The 25,276-nt window shown below is 41.6% G+C and overlaps 2 protein-coding genes across 6 annotated transcripts in view; one reads left to right on the top strand and one right to left on the bottom strand.

Moving 5' to 3' along the window:
- The window catches only part of RTF2 (replication termination factor 2), a 58,573-nt gene that overhangs the window by 22,225 nt on the left and 11,072 nt on the right, over positions 1–25,276 (bottom strand). The window lies entirely within an intron of this gene.
- On the top strand, positions 3,109–14,905 carry LOC118089558 (putative beta-1,3-galactosyl-O-glycosyl-glycoprotein beta-1,6-N-acetylglucosaminyltransferase 7). 5 transcript variants are annotated; one of them, XR_015951177.1, is made up of 6 exons: positions 3,109–3,415; positions 3,820–3,958; positions 5,405–6,443; positions 7,931–8,026; positions 8,857–9,838; positions 12,976–14,905. XR_015951177.1 is itself a non-coding variant. In XM_088674675.1 (5 exons), exons 3-5 carry the CDS (start codon positions 5,465–5,467, stop codon positions 12,996–12,998), a joined length of 1,098 nt encoding a protein of 365 aa, XP_088530801.1. In that variant the 5' UTR covers positions 3,109–3,415; positions 3,820–3,958; positions 5,405–5,464; the 3' UTR covers positions 12,999–14,905. The 5 variants fall into 5 exon arrangements, 3 of the variants coding, with proteins under 3 accessions (XP_088530801.1, XP_088530799.1, XP_088530800.1); XR_015951178.1 differs by lacking the exon at positions 12,976–14,905 and having other exon boundaries at positions 7,467–8,026; positions 8,857–10,266; XM_088674675.1 differs by lacking the exon at positions 8,857–9,838.

Here is a 25,276-nt window from a genome sequence, read left to right as displayed (position 1 = left end):
CCGAGACTCATAATGCATACTTTAAGAAGTGGAAAAGGAAATCTGGATATGGTGAAGATCTACCATTGACAGAGCTACGCATTGTATGAGTCTCACAACAGCTTCCATCTAGCACAGTAGTGTTTACTTTGAATGATAGTAGCTCTTCAAAAACAGTTGAGGTTGTTATCTGAAACCCTAAAGTGAAGGTGCTGATGAATGAACCAGTGACCGATGGCATACAATGCGCAGGTTTGAATACTGAGCTTTGGCCCCCTCCTCATTAAACATTAATACACGCATCACCATTACAAAATAACTTTTCTCAAGCTTGCAGCAGTTAATAAGAAAGGAATGGCTGTACTTTACTCAGGGTCTGTAAAGGTTTACTTCCAAGTACGGTACCTCTGTCTGCTCCAATTCCACCAGCAGCTCTGTTGTGCCTTTGCAGTACAAACTGAACACAGGCATCGTTCTATTATCCTATGAGATTTGCCCCACGAATCCCTCTAAATATCTAATAAGGAAATGGAAGTCTCAAAATATGCTTCAATTGTATACTCAAATGTTATTTTTTTAAAAAGGAAAACACTCTTTGATAGTAGTGAAGTTTCTACAACATGATAATCAGGGATTGAAAAACAGAATAAAGATGGTGGATATTGCAAAACTCTAGGTCAGGGGTGTCCAACAGGTTGATCACAATCTACCGGTCGATCGCGGGGTGTCTCTGGTCGATCCTGGATGTTCTCAGGACCCCTATGGCCCCCCCAAAGAAAAGCTCAACTATTTTGGCTCATCCTCCCCCCCAAAAAGCTCAACAACTTTGATGGGTAGATCACTGCCAGTTTTTTTATACTGGGAGTAGATCGCAGTCTCTTGGAAGTTGGACGTGCCTGCTCTAGGCGAAATATGATAGATAATTCCTCCACCACCTTACATCTATTGTTGTCTCTAATTTTCAAGGGGTACATATGATTTCAGGGATACCTTTAATTTTGTTTGCATTTTTTCATTAAGTTTCTAGAAGATAAATAACTAGCCAGAACCATCCTGTTTCTGTTGCCCCTCCTCTTTGGATCCAGCACAGGAGTCACCCTCTTTATCAATTTGGTTTAAAATTCTGTGTTATCTGTGTTAAGAGCATTACTGCAAAAACAAGAGCGTCCTTTGCATACATAAAGATTGTATGCAACTAAGTTATACTCAGAGTATTTGTGCAATAATTTCAGAGGGTCTAGTCTGAATAGCACTTGTGTTGGATAGAAGCCTAACACATTTATTATGACATTAGCCTGCATGGCCTTCTGTCTGTGGTGGCCCATGAAAGCTACGTTGTAATAAATTTGGTAGTCTTTAAGGTGCACTGGAATCGCTTTTAAAGAACAACTAAATGGCATTATTAATTGCCTTTATATCCCCCCTAAAGAGGGACCCAGGTGGCGCTGTGGTTAAACCACTGAGCCTAGGGCCTGCTGATCAGAAGGTCGGCAGTTCGAATCCCTGTGACGGGGTGAGCTCCCGTTGCTCGGTCCCAGCTCCTGCCAACCTAGCAGTTCGAAAGCACGTCAAAATGCAAGTAGATAAATAGGAACCGCTACAGCGGGAAGGTAAACGGCGTTTCCATGTGCTGCTCTGGTTTGCCAGAAGCAGCTTTGTCATGCTGGCCACATGACCTGGAAGCTATACGCCGGCTCCCTCGGCCAATAATGCGAGATGAGCGCGCAACCCCAGAGTCGGTCACGACTGGACCTAATGGTCAGGGGTCCCTTTACCTTTATCCCCCCTAAAGAGTCTAAACAACCAAAATATCTAAAAACAATTCCAATACTAGGAAAGGTCTCTACTAAAAAGACTTGTTGAAAGAGGTGGGTCTTCAGTAGGTACTGAAAAGATAACAGTGCGGGCACCTAATATTTAACCGGAGGGAATTCCAAAGGGTTGGTACCACCATACTAAATGCCTGATTCCTATATTGTGTGGAGACCACCTGATAAGATGGTACCTGCAGGAAGCCTTCACCTACAATGATCAATGACTGGATATATAATGGGTGAGAGACAATCAGGTATAAGCCACTCAAAGAGGAACATAAAATGAGGGAGGACCTTATGAGCAGGACCAGGAAACCTACATTTAAAGTCACACCATGGCAGGGTACAATGCAGCCTCAGAAAAATTTCTAGTGCAAATGCACATCAACCCAAATGTACTAAAGCATCAGTGCTCCTAGCGCTGTTTCCTCTTTTGCTTCATTCTGAATTGCTGACGACCTATTATTAGGACAATGATGTTTTCCTAGCATCTCTACTCAAAAGAACAAAACCTTTACTTTGAAATATCTGCAGAACAGAGACACCGGCAGGTGGAGAAGGGTCTTCAGCAATCTGTTTTTGATGCTGTTGCTCAGGCATTAATACTTTGTGTTCGAAACAGTGGCATGGCAAGCAGGGAAGAACATCCCTATTTCCATCTGTGAAATGCTGCAGCGTGATGTCCTGGTGACAGTTCCTGTCAAACGTGTCTGGAGTCGCATTTTGTGTGTCCTGCCACAGTCTGACCTTGAATACAGCCGACGCTGGCTCTCCTCCTAGCCTCTTATAGCAGGGAAATGTCAGTTACAAATGCAAGTGGCTTCAGTCTGTCTAGGTAGGCAGGGTGGATCTTAAGGATGCATATTTGCTTTTCAGTGATGTTTGCATGTGCAGAGGCTTTTAAAACCTTTAGTGAACTGTACCCCCAATGCTCTGCTCACGCACTTCCCGGTGGCAGTGTTGTTACAACATCAGCCGTAGGTCTGCCTAATCCAGAGCGGTTTTCTACTCCCTTTTTTTTAATCGCTCACCCACCGTAGCGCAGCCTTTCTGGCTCTGTGACACAGCCAGCACTTCCCTACTGTAACACCCCTTAAACACACTCTAACCCTCACAACAGGGTACATAATGTCCATTATGCTAATCTATTCTTGGCTCTGTTAGTCACTTGGCAGCAGACTGCAATCTCAGAGCAAGCGTGATTCTGTTTTGCTGAGAAAACTTTGCGCCCACCTTTCAAAGACTCCCTCCTCCTCCCCCTTCTTCCCCCTCCTTCCTCACATCATCCAAAACCTGATGCGAGAACTGAACCTTTGCAGATTCAGTGGACGCATGAGGCTTGCATTAAGAATACGCCGGATTGCTTCCATGTGTATGTTTACACAGTAAGCCAATCCCCTATGAGTCTCTAAGCAAACGCTATTCTGCTGGGACTACTATTCCTGATGTTTTCCTTAGGCCTGCAGAGACAGCACCGCAGAAGAGCAGTGTGACTAAGAGAGAGACAGGAGTAAGCAGCAAAATGGATGCATCTTCCATCTAGCACTACACAGAAAGGATTTCATCAGCACAATGAACTGGGGAAAAGGACACTCTTCTGAGTTGAAGACCAGGATAGGCTGGTAAGGAAAATGAGCTGCATTTCTTCTGCGAGTGCCTCTCAGAATGTGTTTTGTTTTTGTTTAAACATTGGAGTCAGAATATGTATGCAGGTTGAATAAGTATAACTGATTAAAACTAAAGCTTAGATATTAGGGGGGGGGAACCAGCTAAAGAAAATAATAATAATCTAAATATATTTCTGTGAAGGCTGTTGATCAGATAGGAGGAATTCAAATTATCATCAGTGCTGGACAAAACAGCAACTACGTGATATTTTTTATTCCACATTTTGGCATTATTTCTACTGAATAAAGTGTACAAACCTGGAAAACCATGGTGAAATCCATACTGCCTGACCACCTATTTAGGGTCACAAAGCATTTCAACAGACTGCTCCTTCTGCTAAATATTTTTTCCCCTCTAGTACTGCATATATCCAGCATCTACCGTAAGAGTTCAAGGACAGAGACTTGACTTCTGAGCTGCAAGAAAACATACCACTGTGCTGAGAAGCGTAGGATGTTACAACGAAGTCAAGTTTGTGTAAGACCACGTTCAGAAAGGTAAACATGTGAAATAGTAAACAATGTTGCTAGGGTTAGAGCAAGGCAAAACAATGTGGCTAGGGTTAGAATGTTTTACCTAGGAGAACAATGAAGTGTGTTAAACACTGATTTTCATTTTATAAACTGCATTCAAAAGCATGCTTAGTGCTAATAAAAAGTAAATAATAAAAATGCTTTACAGTGGTACCTCTACTTACGAATAACTCTACTTACGAATGTTTCTACTTACGAATGGAGCTCCGTCCGCCATCTTGGATGCGGTTTAGATAGGATTTTTTCTACTTACGAATTTTTTCTCCCAATGCATTCCTATGGGATTCAACTTACAATTTTTTTCTACTTACAAATGTGTGTTTGGAACGCATTGAATTTGTAAGTAGAGGTACCACTGTAATTTGAATTTTGTTACAACAGTGGCAACAGTGTGGCCTTTTCTGCAGTGACAAATTGCTGTCAAAGTGGTTATGTATTGGTTGTATTACTAGAACAGAAGATCCCTACTCTTCTTGGAGAAAAACCCATTTCAGTAAAGGGATGGTGAATCATATACTGTATAGGAAACAAAATTTATATATATCAAGCACATCCAACTTCCAAAAGACTGCGATTTACTCCCAACATTAAAAAACAAACAAACTGGCAGTGATCTACCCACTCTCATTGCCAAGAGTTTTTGAGCTTTGGGGGGGGGGGGCTAACCAAAGTTGTTGAGCTTTTGGGGGGGTTAATTAGTCTCGCGATCGACTAGGAACACCCCTGCGATCAAAGGGTTGGACATGCCTGATATATATGATGGCATGCATGCTAAAAAAAAATTATAAATTGCTGCCAGGATGCAGACAATTGTGCATCTAGACCCACTGAAACAACAGGACTTTGCATTGTGTCTCTCAAGCCAGCAACTGTGCTCTCCCTCCTCAAAATACTGAACGGTAAACCCAGGGAAGTTGCAAAAGCAATTGCACAGAGGGCCGGGGGGGGGGGAGGGTGTGGATAAAAAAAAAACCCAACAAATTAAAAAATTAAAAGAGCTAGATGCAACTAAATAGCTCTTTGGATCCTGGTTTTAAAAGATTAGACATTGCATTTTTTTTCTCAGACTTAAACCCTGTCTCCACCCTTCCAGGAACAGGGTGCATTCAGCCTAAAGAAACTGTAGAATTGCTGAGCTGATGTCAATAGAATGGATTTGGTAAAAGCCACACCTGCCACCATCATGTCTGGTTTTACCAGGAACAAAAACTGAAAATTGCTTCAAAAAAATAAGAAAATCTACAGCCAACTGTAGAAGCTTAAGCCACAATTAAGCCTGTCTTTCAGAACACACGTCATTTAGGAAACAAAATTTTCACCACAAGTTCAACCCCGGTTGCCTCTAACGGAATGAACACGTCATCAGGGTGCAGGTAACGAAACACTAATTTTTCTTTCTTCCCCATTCAGGTACAACTGAACACTGTTTCACTGAACAATGGTCAGAACAAAACAGCTGGAGTGCAAAAGATGAACCTACTTGAGACAGCAAAATCAGGCTTTTTTATATGCATCGTGGGTTGCATTATCATCTTTGCTTTTGTCTACATAAGGAATACAATCCCCAAGGAAGGCGATGAGCAAAAATTCCTCCCAGAATTAGCAGAGTGTGGCGATTACCCCGATGAGCTTTGCTCGGCCCTCTTTGATGGGAAAGATGCTGCTCCTCAAATTGGCCACTTGTGCCAGCAGGTTATCCGCAGGCAAGAAATGTCTACCTGTATACAGACGCCTTGCAACTGCTCGGCACTTCAGAAGAGACTCCACTTCATTACAAGTCCTCTGTCAGAAGAAGAAGGCAACTTCTCCTTGGCGTACATCATCACCATTCACAAGGAGCTGGACATGTTTATAAAATTACTCAGAGCCATTTATGTGCCTCAGAATGTTTACTGTATACACATTGACAAAAAATCATCAAAGGATTACAAGTCGGCTGTGCAAACCCTGGTTAACTGTTTTGAAAATATTTTTATCGCTTCGAGGACAGAGAATGTTGTCTACGCAGGATTTTCCAGATTACAAGCCGATATCAACTGTATGAAGGACTTGATTCATTCAAAAAATCAATGGAATTATGTTATTAATCTTTGTGGCCAGGATTATCCCATCAAAACTAACAAGGAACTTATGCAGTACATCAAAAGCAAATGGAATGGTAAAAATATGACCCCAGGAATTGTTCAACCGCCTCATATGAAACACCGGACACATGTGAGTTACAAAGAATATGTGCATTCAGAAAAATCTTATGTGTATCCAACGAAGAATGTGAAAAGTGAACCTCCCCATAATTTGACTATTTATTTTGGGGGTGCTTACTATGTACTCACAAGAGAATTCGTAGAGTTTATACTGACTGACACACGTGCAAAAGATTTGCTTGAATGGTCAAGGGATACCTATAGTCCGGATGAGCACTACTGGGTCACCCTCAACCGCCTACCAGGTAAGCAGCTATTTATACTGAACACTGCTTCCAAGTCTTGAATATTCAAGTCCAGGAGCCAGTGAATTCAGTTTCCCTAAGCTATTTCCCCATCATTTGACCCTTTCAGCACTCAGTAAATATTAAACCAACAGTTTTCAACACTGAAATGTGATGTCAACTTGCCAGGTATGAAATGAGAAAAATCCTGATTTTTAAGGGGCTTTTCCTGACTCCACACAACCCATTGGTTGTTGTTCTTGTTTGTTTTTAAATAAATTATAGGCAGGAAAAGCAGATTTTTTTCAATCCTTAGGTTTTATCTGAATGTATATTTTAAAAATCGAAATCAAGCCTCTTCTACCTTTAAATAGAAAATAACACTGTAAAACCACTCGGTATTGATATAGGGTCTACCAATTCCACAAACTGTTACGATACTAGGTGTTCTAGGCAATGTTTATAACAGGAATAAGGAGGAACTAGATCCAGACGCTAGGCCAAGTGTGATATGTGGGTGCGGCTGCTGACAGCACAATGGTGGCAGGCAACCAATATTTTGCCCATGTGGTTTGAAACAAATTCTGTGTCCAAAGGGTTATCAAATGAGTGTTGAAGCTTGCAAAGCACCACACCCAGCACTATGCAAGTACACTGGTTGTCAGCTGACTGGTGGTGCCCATAAACCCTCTGTCAATCTAGTTGCATTCTTTACCTGCTACACATCTGGTGTCACATAGGCCAACAGGTGTAGAACGTATGGGCATGGCCTTTGAAAAAACTGCTCACAGGCTAAATGGGGAGGCCCAAACCTTGGTTATGTTGGACATCCCCTTTCTAGGTTGGTAGAATTGTCCCATATGAGGGTCTGTAGTCGTAGATTTAGAAGTATGAGCATGAGACTGGAGACTGGAGTTGAAGGTCTCACTCATGCAAGGTCTCTCAACAGCATCTCCTATCTGCCTGCCAGGGATATCAGAGTCAGTAGAATTCATTCTAGTAGTATCTAAAGCCTTCTAAGCTCTCTCTCCTTCTTTTCCTTAGAGAGCTCCTGGCAGGCCGCTCCTTGCAAGCAATGGGGAATTATAAAGGGTGTTATGCCAGTTTCCCTACATCAGACACGATCACATCTTTCTGGAACGTGTGGTGCTCTAATGGAGAACAATTGGCACCCCTGAACCATGCAAGTTCATATTGGGCAGAATTTTTCAGAGGCATCTCCAGATGTTGGAACTTGCATCACTGAATTTTGACATAGCGATGAAGGATTCCTGCACTACCACCACCTTTCAGAACAAAATGCAATGCTTTTCTAAATAGAGCTATGGTTGCTGAATATTTAGTGTATCTCATGGGATGAGGAAATATTGGAACTGCAAATAGAAGAGGAACCCCCCAGCCCAGAAAAGCTCGGGATTGCTAGCCACCTTTGGGAGTAACAATACTGCGAGGTGGCCTATGAATTCAAACAAAATAACGGCTAATGTTGCTTTCAATTTGGTTGTTAGATGCTCCAGGTGCAACACCAGATGCACAGTGGGAAGGAAACATACGTGCTATCAAGTGGAGAGATCAAGAAGGGAAAAACCACAACGGCTGCAAAGGTAAATATAATAAACTGCACACAGCACACATCCCCTGGGACAGCCATCTGCCAAACACAAAGAATGCACAACTTCCATGCATTTGGATGGGAACTGAGCAGTAAAACATGCAAGTTAGGTAACAGTCTCCCCACTGAGGAAATGGAGGCTGTACAGCAACAGAGCTAAGAAAACTGCAGCTGGTGAAGGGATGAGTTGCTTCTACTAGATAATTGTAACTCCTTTCCTATAATTGATTTCCAATATGTACCTCAATATTCATTCACAAAGCACTTTTTTAAAAGCAACGTGCACTGACATATGTAGGAACAGATATAACGGGCTGAGAATCCAGTAGCAATTTTACAGCAATGTGTTTATTTATATCCCCCAGCTTTCAGTGATGGCGCTCAGGGCAGCATACATGATCATCACCCCCTCAGTTTATCATCACAATTCAGGGATTTTAACCTGGGTCCCTTTCCTAATCTGACAAACCTACATTAATACATTACCAACCTTATTTAGCTTGCACCTAAGAAACACATGGTTTGTGAATAAGAAAAGGGGTTCATTTATTCCTTAATGATCTGCATTAATTTTAAAACATATCTGGATGCATTTATGATGGATACTGCACCTCTAAGAAGTCCCATCTTTTGTTAATCATGTTCAGAGAGATAGAATTTGTGCAGGATCAAAAGTAAATGTTGTAAAAAAAAAAAATAGGAATCCTAGGGTTTAGTGGGACCTTGCTTAAACAACACCTCTAATGTAAAATGTCCACCATATATTTCCCTTTCTGTGTTGCATGCAATCTGGGGTTGTCATTTGCTATTTCGCTTTTGCAGGCCATTATGTCAGAGACATTTGTGTGTATGGTCTTGGGGACTTAAAGTGGATCCGCGAATCTCCCTACTTGTTCGCCAACAAATTTGAGCCGGCAACCTATCCACTTGTGATGGAATGCATGGAGAGGCATTATAGGCGTAAGGTACTCCAGCAGGCTGAAGTCCCACTGGAAGCACACTGGTATTTGCAAGAACATACATTTCAACGTGAAGCAGAAAAGCTGAAATAACCGTTGCAAATATTTAGAGAACAAAGCAGAACAAAAGAAGAAGTGCTTTTTTAAATTAAAAAAAGTGTACATTCCAAAGCACATATCAGTTATGGAATCTGTGCAATACAGTAGCATGTTCTACATCTGAGGGCGTAAAAAAGAAAGAAACATTTTAACAGAAAGAAGAGACAACGTGTTCTGAATCCAGTGTCTTTACCAATACTGATTTTTCCAGACTACTATCACCACCCCGAAATATGGAAGCAATGTTAATCAACACTGGGTTCAATTAAAGATTCCTTTGATTAAAATCAAGGAACAAAATTTTAAATGTTTCAGCAGTATTTTATTACAAGCACCACCACCAGTGGTAGCTTCTGGAAGGCACAGCAGGGACCTCCACAGCAGCAGAGGCTCTCCCTGACAAATCTGCACGCCCTCCAGCAGTGCTGCTCAAGGGGTTAGGATTGTCCTGAATTTGCCCCCACTCATCAAAAAATCAAGTTGTACATTAACTAGAGAAGCAACCAGTGTATATACAGTCTACAATCATCCTGCGACTAAGTGAAGAATCCGTGGTAAAAAGCTGAAATTCAGTGCACCATATGCCTTGATTCAGATGGAAGGAAGAATTAAGCCCGTTTACGGAAAAGAAAGCGGCAGTGAAGGAACAGATGGCACTGAACAAAGACATTGCATTATTTCAATTGAATGCCAGACATTATATATGTTTTGAACTGAAAGTTTACAAGAAGGCTTACAGGGAAAAGGTAATCTTATAAACTATTAAATTAATTATTGCCTAAGATTTTGAAACCAAATTTAATTATAACTGTGTGATGTGTGATGGCTGCAAGTTTTCTAATGTCAGGTTAAAAAAAACAACCCCATACTAAATGCATGAATCTGTGTGCTTGTGGTTTTCAGGACAGAGATATGTATCTGAATGCTTGTTGTTGTTGTTTTAATTTAAGATGAACATGTTAGAACAGGGGCGGTCCACAGAAGGCCCAAAGGTCATATACAATTCACAAAACCATTTTTCCCCCCTGTTAATAAGTGTATGTGAAAAAGTGACCTATTGTTTCACTTGTAAGAGAAAGGGAGATTATTTTTGAAGCACTGAAAAACAGTTTATTTCCACACTTTAATGTTTTACCTCTCTGAATTTTATATAATAAAACGCTCTAGCAATGCAGGTGGTGCATGTTCTCCATAACTTACTACTCACAAGCCACTGAGTAAAGCATTACCAGCTATGAACGACTCTCATCAAGTCACAATATATTGTTGCAAAGGTTGTGCACCATCCCCAGAATCTGCCGAGCAGCAAGAGTCTAGGGGGTACTAGCTGGTTACCCAGGGTCATGTTTCCATTGGGAATCAACACGTAGCAGAGACTGTCATGTCCTTAATAAATAATGGTTTATTAACGCATATTTACACCTGGGTCTGCTTTGGAGAGAGATCAGAGCATTACATCTCAAGAAGGAACTGCTCCTCACAGCAGTGCCGCATCTGGTTCCAAGACATCTCTATGCCTCTGTGGCAGCCTGCCAAAGCACCCACATTGAGTTCTCCCTATTTCCTCCTCCTTGTTCCCCCGAGCACCTCTTGCCAAGCAATTCCTCCCCTTCTGCCTGTTATGCCAAACCTAGTTTGAAAAGGTGACATTTTCCCTGTAACCCACACCCTTGCTCAACGTAACCTTGAAAACCTCTGGATTTCTCTGTGAAGAGCCATCAACACCTTTTGTCATGCTCATGGCCTCTATTCTGTGAACCACCCTGAGATCGTTTGACGGAGGGCGGTTTATAAATTTAATAGATAAATATAAATAAATAAATATTCAAGGTGAGGCGCTGGCCTGGAAAGGAAGCTCAGCCTGTATGTTTTCCACTGGCCCAGCATCTTCCCTTCAATTTTCCAAATAATATCTACATTCTACCATTTTACTAATTTCTAAAATTCACTAACTCTAGATCTGTAACAATATATTTCTAACCACCACCACCCGGCTTTCCCCACTTCCCCAAGAATACAGGTGGTGGTCCACTGTTTAAGCATGCTCAACTCTGTGCTGGATAAATTGATAAACCCTCTGCCACCTGCAATCTCAAGTATTACAAGTCTATTCTACCATCTCATTCCGCTGAAGCTAAATGACTGCTAGTTTTATTGTCCTTATATTTTAAGCAGAAGATGAAGTTTGGAAACGAGCCTAAAAAGACATTATTTAACAAAGAAGGCTCTGAAAAAGATTGCTCAAATATTTTAACCCATTGCAGCTATAAGTGTTTCACAAAATCTTGCTTATAAGAGAAAAAAACCCATAATGAGGCCTGCTTTCACAGAGACAGCCTTCATTTTAGGTGTGAACCAAGTCTTTTTGTCAATGGAAGCAAACACTTGTCCCTTTTAGATCTACCTCCCTATCCACCTCAGCCCTAATTCAGACTTGCAAGGTGAACGTGCAAATTATTTACTGTATTGGGAACTGCTGAAAGCTGAACTGCAAATCAAGGTGGCCTTTTTATACACTGTGTGGGATGAGAGAAAGCAATCTGGATATGACTCAGAAGCCAGATAATTTCTACTAACGCTGCACATGATCACTGCCGTAATGATGGGCAAAAAGGAATACACGCCAGGCAAACATTTTGCTTTCAGCCACTTAACTGAGTGCTCATAAACAGGATCTAGAAAAATAAAAAGCAGCCACAGGAAGGATGCGCCTCACCCAACATCTCTATGCATTCATAAAAGACTGACTTTGGGAATAGAGCTCTTTGTTTGCAGGACTCCACTGCTAGACCTAGTTTGCAGTGAAAACCCCTGTTCCCTGAAAGCTACAGGGCAAAGCTAACAGAGCCCAATTCCTACCTCTGCTCAACAAGATGGTAAGGTTGTTTGGTGAGGTGGCAGCAGCACGCAACACAACGTTTTCCTTAGGCATGCTCCCTTTCCCCTCACCATCCCAGAAACAATTGCTACATTCACCATAGGGATCCAAGTCAACGGCCTAGATTAGCTGTTACAGTAATTACAACAGAGCATACACCATATATTCAGCAGCCAAAATAGCATAAAAGGGAAAGTGTCTTATTTTCTACCTCCACAAGGAAACCAGAGACCGAGGAATCCCATTGCAGTGAATTCCGAGGTTTCTTAGAAGCATGCCATCATTTTGCGCTTTGACAAATGCTCCTTTCCAGTTGAACACGGAAGGCTTTAGGAGTTATGAATGCCTTCAGCTACGTATACAATAGCGATGCTTGTTCCTCTTTTATAGGTAGAGAATCTAAGCCACAGAAAAGCAGACCGTAGGAGCATACTGTTCTACTGGGTTTCTTTCATGGCTTCAAAAAGGTCTCACTGTTACCAGCCAGCTAGTGGGAGTTACACCAAGTCTACTGTACAGCAGCCAGATGAAGGCCCCCCCACCACAGTGAAAAAGTAGCCAGGCCTCCTCCTGCTTTGACCTGCAGCTTAACCAGAAAGTCATCAGAACAAGCCATTAAACATTTTCCCACAACCACGAGAATTTTCTTTGGCAGTGGAGTTTATTTTAAATAACCTCTAACCTCAGGACCAGTCATCTGCTCCACTATTTATTTGGGAAACTAACCCCCATGTCCCTTGCTCTCAAGTATTTTTTTTAACGATAACATTTAAAAAAACCACACACACATCAGCATATGAATCTCATATGCTTCGTATCTTGTAGAGAATCACTGACATAGCACACTTACTTCAAGGTGGGGGGTGGAATTGATATTTTGACTAGATTTAAGCTATGGAAACTGGCCGACTGCAGGTGGGGATTTTTCTCACATGCATCAGTAATGTGAAATTAGCTTTTTAAACAAACCACTGTAATCTTCAGTTATGTTTCTCTTTTCCACAGGGTTTTCAAGCAAGGGACCATAATGCTGGCTTTCTTGTGGGAGCCAGCACTGCATCATAGAATTGTAGAGTTGAAAGGGACCCCAAGAGTCATCTAGCCCAACCCCCTGCAATGCAGGAATCTCAACATGACAGATGACCACACAACCTGCTTAAAAAGCTCCAAGGAAGGAGAGTCCAACACCTCTTGTGGGAGTCTGTTCCACTGTCAAACAGCTCCACAACGCTAAGTTTTAGAATCAAGGTCTAGAACAGAGAAAAATCAAAGGAAAGCCACTGAAACACTAGTTAGGACACTAGCAAAGTGTCCATCAGTGTGATGGGCTGTATTTATTTTCTGGATTTAGTGACTGGATGTGCTGTAATGGTATTCTGGGGCAGGATCCCAGCTTTTCATGATTCCACCCCCTTATAAAAATGAATGCCTCTTCTGTACGAAAGAACAAAGGAGTTGCAACTGAGAAGTAGTGAGTGAAATAACCAAGTAGTGAGTGGAGAGAGGTTACAGGCATAGGTGGAAAATTTAGTGGGACCTGTCCAATGTCGGGGGAAAGGGAGCACATTTTACCTTTATGTTTTCCCCAACGGTAGCCCCCAAAACTTTATCAGTGGGAGCCATTAACTTATGTGGAAGTAGGCAACAGAGTGCTATGAAGGATCCCCCTACCAAGAGCTTTTTAATGGTGGAAACCTAAGTATGGATGCATCCCTTCCAAAGGAACTAAGCACCAGAAACCAGTTGCACATCAGTGAACCAGATATTGTACTGTACATACATATGATATTCAACACCATTGGCAAGAATGTGGTGAGCAATAGCCCAGCAATTCCAATTACCTTTTGCCACTTTTTGCTGGTGCTATAAGGGACTGTGAAATCCAGTTACAGAATAAAATAAGAAATGCAGCAAGGAATAAACATCTTCACCTTCCAATTACTGAGTCTTTTGAGCATATTGCCTTCATGAAGGCAACTGAGACAGCTAAAGAAACATAACATGAACGCAAAGATTCTCACCACAGCCACAAGAAACAGCAGCACTCACAACCGTTTCCAAGGAGCTATTATGGCCCTCTTGTTAAAATTCAAGAACTCTGCAAATTGTTATCAAAATCAAGAGAAACAAATGTGGATCCCAGTGGCACGCAAGTGTAGGAATCAAAACCTCCCATTCACAAAAGTTTGATTTGAGAACTGATTTAAAAAATCAGAACAGACTACTGTACATTTACCTTGGGCCAATTGCTCTGTTAAGAAGAGAATATACTTGAACAAAACATTGAACTTAATTACTTCCAAGTAGACATGTATTGGATAGCACTGCTAGTGTTGTGAATTTTTTTTTAAGAAAAAATCTTTAATGAGATTTAAAATAGTTGATGTCATAAACGTGTGATCAGCTTTACTGTATGCACCTTATCAATTCAAGATGGACTACTATTCAGAATGCAAGCAACTTATCATATCCATTGCTGTTTACTAGGGTTGTGCTGTTCACTTAATTACCCTAGCTGCCTGTTACAGCAATATGATTATGTGAAAGGAAACAGCATGATGCACAGCAACCAACAAATTAATTCCATTTATAACAAAAGACTCTGTACAATTTCTTTTTAAAGTCATAGCACATATGTAATAGCTGAAATGAGAAAATATTTATTGTCTGAATGTCTTGTATTTGTTTTGTTTTTTACCTAGGCATTTAGTTAAATGTGACATTTTAATTTTTGCTGTTGTTTTGCTGCTTGTCTACTTTGTGACAGAATTGCTAACTTGTTTATTAGACTTTTTTATATGATTTTGAATTTTTTGTGTATTATTTTTATTATTCTGTTCCCTACTCTGGGATTCAAAACATTCAATGAAGAGCAAGCTATAAATACTGTAAATAAATAATAAAGAGACAGAAACCTGTGCAAAAGTGTGCATTATGATAAGATGAAATGAATCTTCTTTTCAAAACAAAATGCTCAAGATTACATTCAAACTTCTGCATAAGTCTCTGTGATTTCATATCATTAGATGTAACTGCAACTAAGTAATTAATCACATTTATTTCTATTCCACCTTTTTCACCAAGGAGCTCAAGGTGGCGAACATGGTTGTCCCACCCTTCATTTGATCCCCATACCACCACTCTGGGTGTAGGTTAGGCTGAAAGGCAGTGACTGGCTCAAGGCTAACCAGTGGTCTCCCAGGTTCAACAATCTAACCACTACATCAGCAACAATAAATCTAAAGATGTTCATAGGTGAACTCTGCTCTGCAGAAGCCTTAACTGGGTCTTCACTTGTTTCCAATGTACATATAATTTTGTAATGCATTGATCTTTAGGCTGAAACTAAGAGAGACACTGGAAATACAGAAGCAAACTACATATGGTTGCACCAGAAATGTTTTATTTTGCTGCCTCGAAATAGTTAAGTGTGTTGCGCTTCTTCAATACACTAGCATTTTACTCAGGTTCATAAAAAAGTTACCGTACTTGGCTGGTGACCGCTGGCAAGAAATGGCTTGTTTTGACTTTATATTCACAACGGCCTGGTGTGCACATCACATTAAACCAGGCCTCCCCAAACTGCGGCCCTCCAGATGTTTTGGCCTACAACTCCCATGATCCCTAGCTAACAGGACCAGTGGTCGGGGAAGATGGGAATTGTAGTCCAAAACATCTGGAGGGCCGAAGTTTGGGGATGCCTGCATTAAACCATTACATTAAATCATAGTTTATTTTAACTATGGTTCATTGATGGGAATTGCTACAAAGTGGTTCCATCCCACATCGCAAAGAAAGTGTTTGCAAGTTGAAAAAACAGTTGGTTCTTCTCTCCCTTTCAAAATACGAATGGAGGGAGATGTTTCAGCCATAGCCTAGTTACAGTGAGATAAAGGCTGTGTGTGTGTTTGTGTGTAGCAAACTAGGGGGGGGGGGGAATGGAAAATTGTTAAGAGGGTGAGTCACTACATCCCTTCAGAGAGCCTAGCAACTGGTATAGCTTCTGAGCAAAGTACAATTATTAGATTAGATAGGACAAGCGTTGTCCTCATCCAGAGCTTGCTTCCTTCCTTCCTTCTACTGATACGCATCAATGCTACTCATGCTTCAGTTGTTTCTGTGAACATGCATTTACAAAATGAATCCAAAGTCAGCCCCAGCCCTTGCCCTCTGCTTGCAGCCTAGCAACAATATTCATGCTTAGTATATCACAGTGAAGTAGTGGTGCAAATAAGCAGCAGAATATGTAGTTACAATGAACCAATTTAATAAACTTCTGCTTCTCAAATTATTTCGATGTATCAAAAGGAACACATTGATATGGGTTTTGGACAGGCACTGCCAATGAGTTGTAGTGGCTATATCTCAGCTTGGTGGGAGAGCACCTACTTTACACGGAGAAAGTTCCAGGTTCAATAATCAACAAATCTAATTAAAGGTTCACTATAAGGCTGAGTGTTAGGGGTGTAAGGGGAAGGGTATCACCTCTGCTGGGGGACATGCTGTGCTCTTTCTGGGGTAGCTTGTCCACCTTTGGTCCCCACCCTGCACTCAGCTCTCACCTGTGGTTCCTAGAAGCTGTCAGCATGTGACAGTGGCCACACCCCGGAAACGGCTTTAACTGGCTGACTAAATCAGTAGCTGATGGGTCTCAAACCCTCTGTGGTGAGTTAGAGGCTTGCCCTGTGTGCAAAGACAGGCTCTGGCAGATTGAGCAGATGAGACTAATAGGGGATTCAACAACCAAGAAGGCGGTTTTTGCACGTGCTGTAAATGGAAGTGAGGAATAGATGAGGCTCGTCAACCTGGGAAGGTAGCCCATCTAGAAGGAGGAGAACTCTGATCCTAAACCTCTGCTGCCTTGCGGGACATCTTCGGGAGAAGAAAAGGCTAAGGAGTATGGGTTCTATGTGGGTTTTTTTTTTTTTTACTCTGTTGCTGTGTTCTGTTGCATGCCATATTGAGAACCAATCCATCAGAAGATGGGTGCAAGCCTTCAAAATATAAATCATTACAATGTACAAGAACTGGAGCAGTCATTGAGGCTAAGGTGGTACTTGCAAAGATCTCATACGTGATAAAATGTTGTTCAACCACATCAAGAACGCGACCCAGCTGCCTGAAGGTGATGGAGGAAAAAAGCATTCCAACAGGCAGTTCTGGTAAAGCAGGCTTAGTACAGGTGATGGCTGCAGGCAATTTTTAGGGGCTGGAAAATAGGCCTTGCAGCTCCAGTAAGAATGCCAGAACACCCAGCATCCAATGTGACGGACTCCAGAGCTATGGTCCTAACATTGGGAATGATTGGGTTCAAAAGGCACAGCAACAACTAGCTGGGGAATCTTAATCTTATGAGGTTGTAGTGATGAACACCAGCATGCCATAAGGATGATGCATGGAACCCAGAGACTGCAGAATAGCAGAGCAGGGTGTTCCTCATGCAACAGCCGAGAGAGAGAGAGAGAGAGAGTATAAAGAAAGAATGTGGATACTAACATTTAGCTGCTGAAACTACAGTGGTACCTCAGTTTAAGTACACAATTGGTTCCGGAAGTCTGTACTTAACCTGAAGCGTACTTAACCTGAAGTGAACTTTCCCACTGAAAGTAATGGAAAGTGGATTAATCCGTTCCAGGCAGGTCTGCGGAGTACTCAACCTGAAGAGTATAATTGGTTCTGGAAGTCCGTACTTAACCTGAAGCATACTTAACCTGAAGCGATCTTTCCCATTGAAAGTAATGGAAAGTGGATTAATCCATTCCAGACGGTCCGCGGTGTACTTAAACTGAAGCGTACTTAACCTGAAGCGAACTTTCCCATTGAAAGTAATGGAAAGTGGATTAATCTGTTCCAGACGGGTCTGCGGAGTACTCAACCTGAAGAGTATAATTGGTTCTGGAAGGCGGTACTTAAACTGAAGCGTACTTAACCTGAAGCAAACTTTCCCATTGAAAGTAATGGAAAGTGGATTAATCCATTAGAGACGGGTCTGCGGAGTAGTTAACCGAAGTGTACTTAAACTGAGGTATGACTGTATTCATCTTTTGTGGGTAAGGTAATCTTTTCCACAATATTTCTGAAAGCTACTTTATACCAACAGACTAGTCATCCATGTAACCCAATATTATCTATGCTGACTATTAGAGGCTCTTTGTTTTTTTCAGTCTTGCTGCCAGATATCCTTTTAAGCTAGACATGTTGAGGATAGAGCACAAGACCTTCTGCATACAAAACATCTGCTTCAACCATTAAGCTATCACTCTTCCCCATCATACCATTTAAACTATCTCATACACAAGCATTTTAAAATACAATTCTACCCTACAAACAGGAGACTAGAAAGGAGAATAAGGCTTCTGAAAACCATGGCAGCAAGGAAGAATCTGTCTGAAATGGTTTATCCCACCATTGTCTTATTCATCCCTGTTTTAACACCGTAATCTCATGGATCAATGCCTTGTCGTGGCGAAGGGGCTTGAATAACTCAGAGAAGCTATGAGCTATGCCATGCAGGGCCACCCAAGATGGACAGGTCATAGTGGAGAGTTTTGACTAAACGTGATCCACCTGGAGAAGGAACTGGCAAGCCACTCCAGTATCCCTGCCAAGAAAACTCCATGGACAAAGACAACGGGTCACGAAGAGTCGGACACGACTAAACAATCTCACCTTTGTTCTTCAACAATGTCCTTGCAATTTCAACCTTCTTTTGTAAAAAAGATTATCCAAATTAAAATACCTTGGTTCTTTGAAATCTGCATTTACAGTTGTCTAAAACAAATGAGCAACAGATCAGGAAAAAAGAGAAGGGAGGAAGTGTTCTTGATATGGTATCTTTTGGGCACACTACACATCTTCACGCGGGTGGCGCTGTGGGTTAAACCACAGAGCCTAGGGCTTGCCGATCAGAAGGTCGGCGGTTCAAATCCCCGCGACGGGGTGAGCTCCTGTTGCTCGGTCCCAGCTCCTGCCAACCTAGCAGTTCGAAAGCATGTGAAAGTGCAAACTGATAAATAGGTACCGCTACAGTGGGAAGGTAAACAGCGTTTCCGTGTGCTGCTCTGGTTCGCCAGAAGCGGCTTTGTCATGCTGGCCACATGACCTGGAAGCTGTATGCCGGCTCCCTCAGCCAATAATGCGAGATGAGTGCCGCAACCCCAGAGTCGGTCACGACTGGACCTAATGGTCAGGGGTCCCTTTACCTTTACACATCTTCACACAAAACTCCCATAGCTATTCATCTCAGAGGTTATCTTGGTTGTCCTCCAGATCTGTTAGACTACAACTCTCATTATTCCTGACCACTGGTCCTGCTAGCTAGGGCTAATTGAAGTTGGAGTCCACAGTATCTGGAGCCCAAAACATTGATCACCCCTCATCTATACCTACACATGTTTCTAAAGTAACACAACTTCCAGATTGCCACAGCTCCAGGCTTCTGCACACTTCTGTGAGAGTTGTAAAGAACTCTGAACTTACCTCCAAATAAGTATGTATATGATCAGATTGCTGCCTGGACAAGAATTTTGTGGCAATGCTCTTTATTATTTATATTTTTACATCATGGAACCCAATGTAGTGTACACATGGTTCTCAGACAGCTACCTATACTGTACAGGCACTGCTAGACCCAGAGCTGCTTGCTCCAGTGAAGTGGTATTCTCATGTGTCTTCAGACCGTTCCCCATCTTTGTACACCCAGATGGAGAGCTGTATTTTTGAACTCACTATAGCCAGAGGCTATGTAGGGATTCTGTTTGTGGTTAAAAAGAAAGCCATCACATTCAATCCATGAACAATTATCCTGCTCCTGAAATAATGCTTAAAATCTTTCAATTTATTTCTCAGCAAGAGGACAACGGGTGCAGAACAGCTTTCTGAACAAAGAAAAGCTAGGTAACATGGACCTTCCTTCTCCTCTTCAAGATAGGACACAGTTTTGCCTTCGCAGAAATCTTTATGTCCATCCACCACTTTTCACATAGCAGTAAGATTCACAGCCCTGTAGGCTTAGTGACATTTTGAAAAAATGCTCATTACTCTGCACAACAAGCAGCTACAGGTACAGAATCCCTTCAGGCTATCCCTGGGAACATTCGCCTCAAGGGACTTTTTTCTGCATTATGCACTTTCCATGACTTTATAATTTCCATGGGACTGCACACTCACTGCTCCCATAAGCTGGATCTGCCATTGTACATTATAAAGCTGATATGTCACACACCATGCCTGAAATTTTTCACATGTCAACACTCCCAACTGTAATGCTGTTAAGATTGCTTGTTTATTAGCCTGGGCCTTACTACGTTTTGTTAAAGTGCTTAAAAAGAAACTCAGAACAAACAGAATTTCCAAGGAAGAAGCTTGCTTTCACTATGGGCAGATAATAATGTATACTAACCACTCCTTGGATAGCCAAGTTAAGGTTGCTTGAGAATATAATAGCCAACCAAGACAAAAGCTCGTGATTAAGCATGCATAGGATTGTGGGCAAGAATGTCCCCTAATTAAAGTTAATTGATCATTTCAGTCTTAATAAATTAATCTGTCCATTAAATCCACAAAACTCTGTAGATACATAAACATTATTCTTAAGTGAAAAAATATATATGTTGTGGTAGATTGTTCCCATCCCAAAAAATAAACACCAATTAAGGATTGTACTGTTATTTTGCTTAAGCTAATCAAGAGAAGGTCATGATCTTATCTATAACAGATTCTCACCAACCCACATACTATCCCAATCATTTGAAATCATCCCATGACAGCTACAGTTTCTCTCTCTCACACACACACACACACACACACACACACACACCACACACTTTGAAGTTCGTCTTCTTAGTCATGAAGATATAAATTTGCTTTAAAAAAGAAAAAGCGGGGATTCTCAGGATGCCAATTTTCATATCATATCCTGTTCAAATTCTACACTTGGATAGAATCATGGAATGCAAACAGCACTATATTTAGATTTAGGATTTCAAATTATAATTGGAATTGGATGGAATGAAAAAGCCATCCAATATAACCCACACAAAACCAATTGAGGCAGGACCACTTATCATTCAGGGCTCTGCCACAGACTACTGTACTTTGTTTACACAATCCAGTCTACATGGGGAGCATAGCTCAGTTGGTAAAGCATGAGTCTTAATCTCCATGTCATGGATTCAAGCCCTACATTGGGCAAAGGATTCCTGCATTGCAGGGGGTTGGACTAGATGACCCTTGTGGTCCCTTCCCGCTCTATGATTCTATGATTATTTCTATGAAGAGAACAGGCACTCCAGAGAAAAACACTTGCAAAACAAACGCTCTGCAGGGTGAAGATGAATATTAGATCCCTTCTCAGATTTCTTCTGATTTCTAAACTTTCAGAGAAATTCAAAATAATAATAATAATTTGTCTCTTCATAGTATGAACGACTTACATTTCTCTAAATGTTAAAATATGGATATGTTGCTTTTCCAGTGCTCTCTGTTCACCACTCCTATATTTACACTGCATCCATAAAAAGAGCCCTGGCACTGCAGAGCTGAAGACTGCATACTTTAACCCCTGTCATCAACCAGGAAATTCAGGACCACTGGGAGGTTCTGCCCCTTGCCTCCTAGAAATAGCATCTTGGCAAACGGGAGACCAACATGGTCCCATTCACAAATCAAAGGAGGAGCTGTCGTCCCCCACTCCTGTTCCTTGTCTGAAATAACATTTGGCATGAACTGCCAGTTGCCTAGGAATGAAGAAACAAAATGGAAGGACATTCTGGCACCTTTCTATCAACTAATGAAAAAGGAAACATCAATTCGTTTTTTCAAGGGGAAGGTCACCCTGCCCCAAACTGGATAAAAATGCTCACCACTTTGTTCTGGCCCCGAAGAACTGTTCTGCTTCTCTCCTTTTCTCTCCACTCAGATGTTCCTAGCATGCTTTGCCCTTTTAGTTTATACATTTGGTGGCAGGACCTTGTTTCTCTCAATATGAGCTGCTTTGGGAGACAATACCTGTTTTAAAAAATAGATAAAACTACAACTTGAATGAGGATTGCTCATTAAGATCTACATTGTGGGGCTGTGATTGCCTATTACAGTGTTGTTCAGAGTTTCCTGCCAAAGAAGCCTTGTGTGTCGCAGAACATTCTGGGAAGTGTTCAGTGATACACACTCCATTCACAGGGCAGTAGCAAGACTTGTTGGATCGCATCGTCACTTCACATAAACAGAGCATGCCCTAAGGCTGCACATTTTAAGGTATCACTGAGAGCAGCGAGCAAGCTGTCATGTGGAAAAACCTCTTTCCACTCTTAACTCTTGTTAAGATTCCGAGAAACCCCAGGATTTCTTAGGAATCAGAGATAGCTCCTGTGGTTTTGTGCCCTAATATTCCGACTAACCTTTAGAATACAGGTTTAGACAGCTTCAAAAATACTACCAACTTTTTTAGCCACTGCTGTAGCTCAGGTGTGGGAAACCTTTGGTCCTCCAGGTATTACTAAACTACAACTCCCATCTATACTTGCTAATGCTGTTGGGAGTTGTAGCAACTTTTGGATAGTCCCTCCCATCTAGTACCAAACTCCGCCCCTCCATATGTTTTGGACTACAATTCCCATCATCCTTGACCACTGGTCCTGTTAGCAAGGGATCATGGGAGTTGTAGGCCAAAACATATGGAGGGCTGCAGTTTGGGGGTGCCTATCTAGTAGATGGAGACTCTATAAAGGAAAAGTCACAGGACATGAAGTACTGAAACGACACAAGCTGGGTCAAGTGACTTAATCTAAGTGAGGAATGGAGTGCTGAGTGATCACAACAATGAATTTTAATCTAAATCCTGGTGCGTGTGCAAAGGAGGCAATGAATAAAACAAGAACACTTAATTATCCTCTGTTGTATTAAGTAATGAAGTCTGTTGTGGAGCTTATGATCCACAGTCACAACACTCACACTTAGCTGTCATTTGTAGCTAGAATGTTGAGGGCAATGCGAAGGGTCGCTGCACATAAACTGCATATGCCATATCAGAGAAATGTAGAATGCTATATATATTATTATTATTTCTTGCTTTGAACAAGTCTGTTGGGTCTAGGTCACCTCTCAGTATATACTTAAAGGAGGGGAAACACCTGGGGAATAAAGCTAATTGCTGCTTTAAATAAAAAACAAAACATTTAACTACCAGAAACGTAGCAACCAACTCCCTTTGGCCTCATTTGTTATACCTCATCTTGCTTCTGTGGGTAATCTGTGGTCTGTTTTCAGTTTTAACAATAGAGCAGAAGAAACCGAGAAGGAATTTCAGATAACATTGGTGTATTGATGTCTGAATATGATACTGCTGTCCACATTCTTTTGGACCAAATGTGCAGGTTGTTCTCTAAGGCCAATCAGGGGTGCGGGAACTACAAATATTAAAGCCTTGAAAACAAAGGTATTTACTTGAAAATAAGAACTGGTTTTCGGTCGTTTCAAACAAGTATCACTGGGATATAGAATTTAAGTACAAACATGCTTATTTGGACTCTATGTTTTGATTCATGGTGCAGCCCTAAACACAATTGACAGGCAATCATTTTGGAATATTATCACTGCTATAGATGAGACTACTGAAGGTTAAACAGTTTGTGGATTAGCACTTAACTTTCAACAACATTCCTTAATTGTTCTTTTATTTCTGTGCCATCCATGGCAGTGTTTTCAGAGAAGACTGGCAGATGAAATTGAGCAGACTCATTCATCCAACTGTTACATGTCTATGCTTCTTGGATTGCTTTCAAAATTTCAGCCTCTATATTTAAGCAAAAAAATTACTCTAATCATGTCTATTGACAAGGAGCAAACATGTGCACAACACCTCCTTGATTATACACTTATGAAAAACCAAAACTATCATTGCAATGAAATGCCAGAAACAACGTGAAGGACGCTACCATATACTGTACAGAACTTCGCTGCACATGGCAGAACAGATTATTAGCAAACACTAGATTAAAAATGCACTGGTTTAAAAGGCCATAACTGTAATACAAAGAGACAAACCCACCATCGCATTAAACCTTACCATTTGAACCTAAATATGGGACAATTACTCTTAAACCTGATCGACAACACTCCTGTATCCCTCAGGACCATGCTGGTGCCCTCCTATTGCAGTTCCCATTTCCCAGTAGGTCTGTGATCAGGAGACCACGAAATCCAGTTGTGTGCAGGCAACAGCAATACCTGCTAGTCGCAATGCTCAATAGGGATCTGTAAGCCTGTCACAGTCTATCCCACAGCCAGAGCTGTAGGAACTAGTCTAATAGTTTTGGTGGTGGTAGGGAATCCTACAGAGCAACTACACTGTGTAACCTCCTGACCTCCAGTTTGTCTAGCGTGTTTATAGCCATCTGCCAGCACAAGGGGAAGAGAAAGGCGGCTATGCCAGTCCACCTGGGACATCGGTGGTTCAGATACTTCATCTTGGCCAGTTTCTGCAAGCTTTTCGACAGGTAGGACTAAGCACAGCATCACAAAAAGGCTCCAGTGGATGGGACAGCTGCCTCAACCTGCCTCATTGGCCTGCCTGGAAAAGGTTTAGAGGCACTGAGCAAAGCAGGAAGATATGAAGCATGCCCAAAGTATTCGATTACACTGGAATTCCCCATTTTACATCATGATTCCCTACTTACTGTAAGCTGCTGCAAATCGGAAAGGAAAGCTGAGTTTTTAAGAGTTTCTTAAAATAAAAAAACAAACAAACCTAAAGTCAATTACATGCTGCTGCTAACTTCCGTGAGGTTATACTGGCTTCAATTCAACCTTCTCAGCTCAGCAAGGTCATAGATGGGCTGGAAGTATACACTTGGGAACCTTTTGGCACAGAAGTCTATGAGAGCTTGACTCCATGAGGGCTTCTTTCTTCTTTGGCGATCACTTGTAAGATTCTCTTCCATAAACACAGTTTTAACAATGAGTCCATAAGTGACTGTGGGGGCCAATTCTGGATCCACACGTCCTTCCACAGTGGGGACATTGGTATCCGGGCTGGAGTTGTTCATGCTGTGGATTTGCCAAGCGTGCCTTCCTCTTAGCACGTTTCTCCCTTGCATCCTGAGTTTGAGTGTCTTCAAAGCCCATGATGCCTTTGTTCTCCACTGATCAGAAAGATAATGACCTTCAGAAATCTAGGTCCCTGAGGTTGAGTTGATACTACCATGCTATTACTCAGCACAAAAGGGCTTACCATTCCCATATCATTTGAAGGCTATATTATGACCTTCTTAATGCTATTTGTTCTTTTGCCTTATCTCCTCTTGGCTTC

Source organism: Zootoca vivipara, chromosome 7 (assembly GCF_965207765.1).
Source record: "Zootoca vivipara chromosome 7, rZooViv2.hap1.1, whole genome shotgun sequence".
NCBI lineage: Eukaryota > Metazoa > Chordata > Lepidosauria > Squamata > Lacertidae > Zootoca > Zootoca vivipara.
The sequence above is the reverse complement of the archived record's forward strand: the minus strand, read 5'-3'. Positions and strand labels throughout refer to the sequence as shown.

What these genes read in the sequence shown, in the direction of transcription:
- LOC118089558 (XM_088674674.1), top strand. Translation starts at nt 5,465, where the DNA reads ATGAACCTACTTGAGACAGCAAAATCAGGCTTTTTTATATGCATCGTG. An exon ending in CACCCTCAACCGCCTACCAG is followed by an intron (nt 6,444 to 7,930) that starts GTAAGCAGCTAT and finishes TTTGGTTGTTAG; the next exon opens with ATGCTCCAGGTGCAACACCA. An exon ending in AAACCACAACGGCTGCAAAG is followed by an intron (nt 8,027 to 8,856) that starts GTAAATATAATA and finishes TCGCTTTTGCAG; the next exon opens with GCCATTATGTCAGAGACATT.